The sequence below is a fragment of the Odontesthes bonariensis genome, chromosome 5 (genome assembly GCF_027942865.1).
Source record: "Odontesthes bonariensis isolate fOdoBon6 chromosome 5, fOdoBon6.hap1, whole genome shotgun sequence".
Lineage (NCBI taxonomy): Eukaryota > Metazoa > Chordata > Actinopteri > Atheriniformes > Atherinopsidae > Odontesthes > Odontesthes bonariensis.
In genome coordinates this window covers 24,261,507-24,271,245 of record NC_134510.1, presented here as the reverse complement: position 1 = coordinate 24,271,245, position 9,739 = coordinate 24,261,507, and the positions used below count along the sequence as shown (strand labels likewise).

Below are 9,739 nucleotides of genomic sequence, written 5' to 3'. Positions count from 1 at the left end.
TCCGGTTTTCAGTTGTGTGGCGTGGAAGTTTTAAGATGCTCCAATGTTTTGTTTTTCTGAGCGCAAGAGGTAGGTTATTTCTTTTAATTTAGTGAGCACACAGTTGAATAGAACTAAACTAAAATCACATGCTCATGGTTTTCACTGCACAACGACGATATTTTGAAGCAGAGAAATTCAATTGAGCATTTCAGATTTTAGGCTGAATGAACGCAACATTCCCCAAAACAGGCTAACAAACCCTGCAAGAATCATGTGTCCTGCACCCCAGGCAGCTGGTTTGTTTTGACCTACTTTGTGATTTATTTCAGAGAACATAGAGGACAAACCAAAAGAGATCACACGGATGGAAGGAGGGGTGAAAGTAAGTGGAGCCAGACTGTTGTTGTGTAACCCTGCCATTGGTGACACACTGGATAGCAGGGTAGCAAAAGATTAGCAACATCTCAGCCGGAAAAGCTGGATTCAAGCTTGTCCAAAGGTGTCCAAAGGTCTGTTGACAAGGTTTGTACAATCAAGGAAGTGATTTGTGAGCTAACATTAAAAGGAGTGAGCTACTTTTTCTTAGCAATTTCTAACACTGCTTTGACATCTCATGTTGTAGCTGTCCATTCACAAATGGACATTGCCACTATGGCTACAATTACTCATAGCTCTTTTTATACTGCTGCCTGTCTCTCTTCCTCTGCCCTCCCTCTCATCATTCCCTGTAGATATGGCCCTACCTCATTCTAACTAATCACCATGGCAACCTGGTAATCCCTGAACAGAAAAATCTGACTCCCTCTCTCTATGTCTCTATCTTACACACACAGAAAAACAGGACAGCATGTACACATGTGTGGGTGCCCACACTCACTCTTGCACACACGGGCACGCTCGTTACAGATGCTCACGCAAACCAACACACTGGTGTTTTCTGGTAAGACGAATCTTACCACAAGTGCATGCTTCCATGTAGCATTGTTAGGATAAAGCCTTTTGCTGCTCAGCGAGTGGCCTCACGTGTGTGTTTGTGAGGATTTATACACACTACGCTTCGGCTTGTGTGAGGGAAAGCTTTTTGTGTGTGCTATCTCTGTGCTCATTTTGAGAGTGTGCGTGCTCAGGTTTGTTAGTATTTGTTTACTATAAAAGTGTGCGTTTGTGTCTGTAATTGATTTCACACACAGGTCAGCCATTTTACTGCCACAAAAGAGAAGCCAATGGATTTACTCTGGTTAGCTTCTCATCTTTGTTACAGTGGCTCCTCTTTTAAACCTTACTTTGACTTTTGCCGCCGGCAGATCTATTAAGAACAGAAGTTTTTTTCCTGGTAAAATGAAACAAGTCTTTATTTACTGAATAAGTGTTTTACAAAAATAATATACAACCCACATCAATGTGGGATTAATGTAAAAATGTGACAATATCCAACAATTATTTCATACATGTATCTTTTATGCATAGGGACATTTTTAGGCTAATTAATGTCAGTTTCACAATAAAATAGGATAGCTTTACAGTCAAGAAGTAAGGTGGTCCTTAGGTGTAGAATACGACATTAGAAAAAAACAACAACAACGAGACTAAAAACAAAAGAACAAAAGGAAAAATATAACATTTCTCCAAAAAGGCAACAATAAAACAGAAAAAGACACAAAGACATTTCAGAAAACAAAAAAGCATTTCAAGAACAAAAACACAACTCGAGAAAACACAACATCCCCCAACAGCGCATTAAAAAAATATGACAACGAAATGGAAAAGACGACACTCACACATCGTATGACTGAATTCATTCACAAAACAGAAAAACACAACATTGATCATTTTGTTTCCTGTGACTGTTTTGCTGTCGTGTTGTTCTTTTGTTGTTGTGTTTTCTGAAATATGTGCTTTTCTTCCACCATTTTTTCTTGATCTATTTTTCTTTCATTTTTCGCAAGATTAAGTAAGAACGACCAAGCTGAGTTTACATAAAACTTGGTGTTGATCAAAGAAAGAGCTACTTCTGTTTCGTTACATGTTGTTGAGTTTTCTCTTTTGTTCTTGAGCTGTTTCTAATGTCATTCATTCTTTGTACCTCAGGGCCACCGTGATAACGGCTCCATATTTGAACTACAGCAATAAAGGGCCCTTATTCACATATTTCAATGCAGTTACGCACACTGAAACAGTTTGGATGACTGTATCCTGCAGTGTTATGACCCCCCCCCCCCCCTCCACTACACTCACTCTAATCATCTAGCCAATAAAACTCCTTCTCTTGACAGACACAGGAGTTTGCAAAATGAGTCTGACTTTCAGGTGGACAGTCAGATGGATTCCTGCACATGGTTTGATCAGGTGCATTGATCTGACAGGTGGAGTCTAATGAGATGGCAAATTGATGATATCAGGGCATCTCATGAGAAAATTACGAGTGTCATATAAACCCTACTTCATATATCAAATTTGGTCAAGAGACTGCAGTGTATTGTGTGTATCACTGTAGATGTTACAGAGGTTAACTTGTTGTGTATGGTGCTGAATATTGTCTATATAACTTGTAGGAAGATAAATGGGGCAACTGTACCAACAGTGGAGGAAGGGTTGGCTTTCTTGTAAATAGATATACATTCAATAGGGGCTATGTGTGTGTATTTGCTGATTTTATAGGGAAAAGTCAACACTACAATGTGATCAGTCTATTGTAGTGTCCAATATTGACCACTAGGTGGCATAAAGAGGCGGTACAAACATATAAACCCATTAAAGGTGGTTCACAGGACAGGACAAAGCAGCATATCTCTGAGTATGTGTGCACACGTCTGTGCGCGCTTGTGTCTAAACATGTTGTGTGTTTACTGTGTAGGAGCATATTTGTGTGCGTTGTAGTGTGTTTGTCCTTTACACATGTTCAGTGCGGCCTGGGCACTGGATGCTGCAGAGTCATGTGCTCTACTCCCGTGAAAGGCAGTCTGTGTGTGCAGTAGTGGTATACTAGCTCAGGGATACTGGAGAAGACACAGCTGCTCTGATCCAGTGTGTAGCCCAAGCCTTTACTACTTTTAGTCTGGGCTACAATGATGTGCACACAGCTTTGACTGGTCCTAGGGGAACAAGGCGAAGAGAAAAACATTTAATGACAATAAAAAGGGCAAAACATTTCATGATAAATAAGTAACAAATAGTGTTGTCAAAAGAGGAAACTCTTGTAATCAGAATATGCTGAAACAACAGAAACAGTATCTCTCTCCAAATGAGGCTGAGCATTTTCTGAGTTCAGTGGATGTGTAAATGGGGTTAATGATGTGGACTCTCAAATGAATGAGCAGCATACAGCACATGCGCACTCAGGCGTATGAACACACACTCATACACGCACACACACACAATAGCACCACATGATTTCAGACTTTATCCTCGAGAATCTTTTCCTCGCAAGCTCGTTGGAAGTGTCTACAAATCACGCACCCTCGTGCAGGATGGTTTATAATGGCAGCTATTGTACAGTAGGTCCTTAAACAGGTCAAATCAAGGCTTAATCACCAGATCGATCAAAGGTCAAAAGGGTGCAAAAGCATTCACATCCCAGCTTCAATAAACAAGATATGACAGCATGAATGTGCCGTGTCAATCTTAATTAGCAGCAGTGCTACTGAGTGTCTGAATAAACTTGTAACTCCCATCATAAGAATTCATCCAAAGACAAAAAACTAAGCAGTTTGAAAAAAAAAAAGCTAAATGTGAATAAAATGAATGTGTACATAATATCAACAGGCAGCAATGTATTTACAGCATGCAGTGCACACACATGCATGAACTCACTTCAGAGCGATGGAGTATTTGCTGGTTCCTGATTCGCTGTCTCTCACCAAGAAGCTGGCTTCCCTGCAGCGCTGCAGCTGAGCCTCAGCCTGCTGCCGACTGACACCGCCATGGTACCAGCTAGGAGAGGTGGAGAAGGGAGGGAGAGGAGGAGGGGAAGATGCAGAGACACAACAGATCACTAACACATGCCTTACTGATATACTGTATGTCAAGTTTATGAGGAATGAAAATGATCACGGGGTGTGAAAAAAACTAAAATGATATCAACTAATATAGATATAGTAGTATAGTATATATTGCAAGTGGAGGAAGGTAATAATGTCAAGGGTAAACTACTAAATTCTACCACAACATGAGAGAAACAAATGGTAACAGGCTGTGAGCATGTTCCCCACAAGTCTCACATCATGAAAACTAAGAACATTTCTAACGAGGAGGAGGAGAGTCTGCCGGGTTTGCAAGTAAAATAAGTTTATTTTGTTTTCTCCATCATCTCTCACTTTAAAGCTGCTCCCTGCGTCCACCATTTACATCCAGCTGCGTATCATGAGGGTGCTGCTGGTTTATGCTCCAGGAAAATAATACCCAGTGTCACTTAGATTTCTCAACAGGGCCATGTGTAATCAAATGTAGAGTGGAATTCGGCCACAATGTCGGTTTTCTGCACTATCTGACCTTGCAGCCTATTGCAGCAAATGGTAAGGTATATTTGCTTTGCATGTGATTTTCAGCCAGGACTAAGGATGGCGCTGTTCTCCACAAAGGCATACAGTAGGGTAAACACCAAAAGATACAGCATTGTTCTGTCCAAACGAATGTGAGGTAAACTCTTAAGAGTTTACGAAAAATGTGGATAATTTTAAGCAGCCAGGAGATAAAGGCAACCAAATGTCTCAACCCTCATCTCATTTGTTTAGTTCCTTTCATCCACCAATCCTGTTCAAGGTTACAGAGGAGGGTCCATCCCAGCACGCCAAGCGTGGGGTTAGGTCTCAGGTCTTTCAAAAGACTAACACATAAACAGAAAAAAATGATTTTATTATAAGTGGGGTCAATTTAATCTTTCAGAGTGGTGTCATTTGGTTTATTTTCTTTGCGTAAGCATCTCAGCAGTCTCGCTTTAAGCACATACTTGATCAAATGAAATTGACATCCCTCTGTAATTTAGGTTGCTAATTTCTTCTAATTTCTTTCCGTGTTTCAGTCCTGCAAATTTTTGGAACTATACAACCCGGTTTCCAAAAACGAGAAGCTGTGTACGATTTCAACAAAGACAGACTTTCAGTGAGTAAGTAATTTAAACGTTTCCTTCTTCCAATGGTGCAAAGACAACATTTAAAATGTTGACACTGACACAGAGAAATGCAACTGTAAAAAAAGTATGTTCACGTTGAGTTTCATGGCAACAGCACGTTGCAAAAAACTCCAGCATCAGGAGCATTTTGACAAAATAAACAAGACCATACGGACAGTTTTCCACTGCATCTTAGCCCAACTTAAATGTGCTTGGCTCCAGAAAAGAGGCCTGTGTTTTGGTAATTTTTTTTTCTTTGCACAATAGAGTTGATATTCTTCATCTGTGTATGTATATTCTGTGCAGAGGCAATTTTTAACACATGCAGTGATTTCCACCACAGAATAACATCCGCCCGAAGGCCCAAAGATCACGATATTGGTTATCAGCATTGTGACTAGTTTACAGAGATTTCTTGTGAGACTTGTGAGAAATTAAGCTTCATTTACAACCTTTTATGTTACTGACCTCCTTCCAAATAACTTGATTAAGTGTGAAATACTTCCCAAGAAACTTTCACATCATATTCACATCATATCACTACTATTTTCCCCCAAAGTACAAAATATCTTCTCTTTCCTCACCTCTGCTTCTCCAGGGGCAGACTACAGTCCATTTTGGCTGTCTCCACATCCAGAGGGGCACTGTTGGAGGTAGGAGATGGAGGGGAAAGTTTGGTAGGGCTGGATGAGGGGGAGAGAGGGGAGAGCTTGAGAGTGGGGAAAGAAGGAGATGATGAAGTGAGCGGTGAGAGTTTAAGAATAGGAGAGGATGGGAAAGACTGGGAAGAGGAAGTTGATGCAGAAGTTGAGACAAGAGTCTTATGGCTCCAGTTCCTCTGCCTCAGGGTTTGTTGCTGCTGCTGCTGCTGCTGCTGCTGCTGGCGGCCAGAGGTTGAAGCGTTCTCTTTCGTGGGAGAACAATCCACCGACTCAAACTGAGCTAAAGGAAGTAGAACAGACAATGTTAACCTTTTACAATAAAACCCTATCAAAGCATGCCAGAGATACTAGTGTAAACATATCTCTGGAATTATTTCAGACGGATGGTTTTGTTTCCTCTCTAAAACAAACACAAAATTGTTGTGGTGTGTTTGTGCTGTACAAATAAAACTCATTGGTATCCTTCCTCCACACCCTGCACCTCCACCCTTCCTATCATCCCTCGCTTCTTTTCTCTACCTGACAATGCTCTAACAATGTCCTCCTTTCTCCACTCCCAGGGCAGTTCATACTCTCCAGCCGGACGGACATCAGACTCCGGTCGTGTGACAGGGATCCACACCCCCTCACTGTCGCCCTCCAGTCCGCCTTCATAGGGTGTGTCGTAGATGTTTGGGGGCGAAGGTGTTCCCTCCTCTCCCTTCCCCTCTGTTTGACCTCGGTCCAGTAGTACACACACTTTCAGGAGGTCTTTGGAACCCCGTCTACGAACCTCTACAGCAGAACATTCAGATAGTTAGTACACAGAACTGAGAGAAAAAATCATATGCAAATGTATGAGTAGCTCAAGACATACAGTTTCCCCTCCTTGTCCAGGTTAGAGCATCAGAGTTCAACAAATTTAAAAAAAAACTTCCATCCATTATCTGTACTGACTTTAACCTGGTGCACCCCAGACAGGATGGTAGTCTATCACAGGACTTAACACGCACGCTCAGTTTAGAAACACCCATTCCCTTAAAATGCCTTTCTTTGCAAGTTCAAACCCTTAATTTTCTTCATGCCGCAAATCACTGCATATTAGTGTTGCCATGGAAATAACAAAACAATATATTACTGTATTTATTACTGTATGTGTTAGGGAGTTCTCCCATGCTGATTTTGGACAACACATGACAACACATTTGACAATTACTCACTTTTCATTTAAACAAGCTCATGATCGGGTTAAAAACACTTCTCGCAAACTAACCTGTATGAACAAATTTTTCTATACATTTTTGCGCCCTGTCAAAAAACAAAAGGTCCTGATTAGTTTTATCAGGCAGGAATTCCCAACAGAAAGATTACACCTAATATAAAAACCACATATAATGTTTACAGATTTACATAAGACTTAATTGTCACATGATGTCATTGGACAACGAGTTAAAGTCTTTGTGAAAGCTGTCCATCAGCAGAAGCAAAGAGAGATGCTCATCTAAATTTGTTTTTGACTTTAGTGTTTAGTGACAAATTAGGTGCTGCACTTCCTCTTTATGCATTCTTTTTTCTTTTACATTTTTGGGGAATTTTACTTGTTGTGTTTCTATGCAGCCTGCCAGGTAGCCTGTGTGTCTGCACTATTGTGTGACCAAACAATGGATTTACAGGAAGAAAAGGTCAGCATAGCTGCTGATTGGCTGACTTACCAGACCACTTCCTGACTGCTGGGAATTGATTGGGTAGGACCAAAGCGGGGGGGGGAAACTGTACATTTTATAGTTGGAGAGGTGGTGGGATCTGATTGTTGTCACACACAGGGGACCGCAAAGTTTTAGATGCTTTGTGTGTGTGTGCATGCGTGGAGGGATGGTTGAAGTAGGGGGGTGGGGGAGTTGCTCTGGGGCCAACGTCCTATCGAGAGAATGGGGCAAAGGAAACAGAGGCAGGAGACAGGAAGCTGGAAGAGGAAGCTGCACCCATTGTCCCTGCACAACACTGTTACTATGGTAACCGCCAGCCAGGAGGGAAGTCAGTGGAGAGACTAGTTTGGATTTAAATCCCATCAAAATGGTATTTTCACGAGAATGTGAGATTGAGAACGTGCTGAGAAAGTTACAGGGCAATGTGGAGTTTTCACGTATTAGTGGCTCTCGTGTATTTACTTTCATTAGTTTAGTGATTTGGATATTTTCACGAATCTGCTAAAAGAATTAAGACTTATGCTACGTTCAATGGAATATGAACACAAAGTCTCTCCAAAACAACCTCTGAGAGAAAAAGCCAAACACTCTGGGAAGTTAAGAGGTTCTGGTTTGAGATCCACACAGTCAGAATGCCACCTGGCCCCTTTTCCAATATAAATGCAATTACTTAGATAGCGAATGAGTTGGACCTCACCTGTGATGATCACCTGGGCATCATATGGCTCCATGTACCCATCATTCACCCCCGCTCTCTCGGCTTCTCTCTGCTCCTTGGTTTTCTCTGCATCAAAAGGATCTGCATAGTCTTCCAGGATAATCAGCTGTTCGAAGTAAAAAAAAACACAGTGCTAGTTTTTGAGATGTTGAATTACCAAAAGACAACAGAGCAGGGGGAGAGGGATCTGATACACTACAGTGTGCGAGTGGCGTATCCATGACTGAGTGACAAGGAGTGGAGGGACAAGCGGAAATACTTGTGCAAAGAGGTCAGCACATTGTGTTAGCTTGTTTGATCTGACACAATGTAGTGAAACTGCATTGTATTCTTTTGAGAGGGATGGAAACTGAATACAGGCTTATGAACTGAAATAGGAAGGGAAAACACAAAAGAAAGCACTGACCTCGAGCCAACATTGTAGTTGCTTTCTTGCACTGTACATTATCCTGACTTTTAACTTGCATGCAGCCATGTTTGCTTTGTTGTCTGACTTGTTTTTTATTTTAAAATAAAAAGCACATTAAATATAAAATCATAGTTATATTACACATAGACTCATGTGGCCAACACACTCACCGTAGTTTTAATGTCTGGACGTCCCTTCTCGTTCTCGGGCAGCTTCTGTTCAGTTATCCCGTTGAGTTTGGGTGTTTTGTCCTGTTTATCCACTTTGATCATTCTGCTGATGTACGCTTGCGCCAGACTTGAGGTCCTCACCTGGCGGGTCTCATCCGATGCCCCAGTCTCGATTTTGGAGTTCTTGCGACCTTTTCCAGTTGTGAGACTGTCCCAGACTGTTCCACCATAACCAGAGTTGTTACGACCCAATTCTGAAGCGGAATTTTTCCTGTTTCTCCCTGCCAACAATGCCCCTACTCCTCCATCTTTACGCTGATTTCCTTTCAAACTATCTCGAGAGAAAGATGGTTTGGGTCGAGTTTGTGGACCAGATTCAGAGGCCGAGCGGACCCTTTCAGTTCCGTTCTTCAGGTTGATAGGAAAATCTCTGAACCATTTTGCCATGACTATCGAGGAATTAGCACTTCTCACAGATATTACAAGTTGATTAATGTGTAATTTTACACGAGGTCTTGCATTAGCCGCCTGCTGTAACCGAAATTTAACCGTGCGCAATAGCTCCAACTTTACGCAAACTATTTACTCAGCTCTCGGTGAAAGTTTCTTTGGTCTACAGCTATTGCTAAAAATACCCCAACTATGCAGAGCCAACTTTTTGATTCTGTGCTGATTCCGTCCCTCAAACTTCCTAATGATCAGACAAATCCTGGTGCGTCTTGGAGATCTCTGCTCAGATGCTGTGTTGCTGTCACCCTGCACGTGCAGCAACAACTATCCCTGTAGTTTGAAAAGCAACTTCTGCAGAGCGTAAACTCGAAAAAACTGGAAGTTTTTCTTTGAACCGAGTAAAGTTCCCATTCCCAGACCGTGAGATGTTACGTTCAGTCTGTCGACCAAGCAAAGTAATGAGATGAAGAGGAAAGTTCGCGTTGCAGATGTGGCTGGAGTCTGGGGAGGAGCTGTGTGTGGACGGAGTGGAGGAGGAGGGGTTTTTATTCTAATA

General features: G+C 41.8%; 1 protein-coding gene across 1 annotated transcript; it reads right to left on the bottom strand.

The window, feature by feature from the left end:
• Nucleotides 1-1,316: 1,316 nt before the first annotated feature.
• On the bottom strand, nt 1,317-9,697 carry she (Src homology 2 domain containing E). The gene is made up of 6 exons (XM_075465532.1): nt 8,734-9,697; nt 8,134-8,260; nt 6,271-6,525; nt 5,674-6,031; nt 3,793-3,912; nt 1,317-3,074 (listed from the first exon to the last, which is right to left on the bottom strand). The coding sequence occupies exons 1-6, from the start codon at nt 9,178-9,180 to the stop codon at nt 2,882-2,884; spliced, it is 1,500 nt and encodes a 499-aa protein (XP_075321647.1). The 5' UTR covers nt 9,181-9,697; the 3' UTR covers nt 1,317-2,881.
• Nucleotides 9,698-9,739: the final 42 nt, after the last annotated feature.

Coding starts and splice junctions, on each gene's coding strand:
- she (XM_075465532.1), bottom strand. CDS start 9,180: ATGGCAAAATGGTTCAGAGATTTTCCTATCAACCTGAAGAACGGAACT. Junction 6,526..8,133: donor TGCCCAGGTGATCATCACAG/GTGAGGTCCAAC, acceptor GTTCTGCTGTAG/AGGTTCGTAGACGGGGTTCC. Junction 6,032..6,270: donor CATTGTTAGAGCATTGTCAG/GTAGAGAAAAGA, acceptor TACTTCCTTTAG/CTCAGTTTGAGTCGGTGGAT.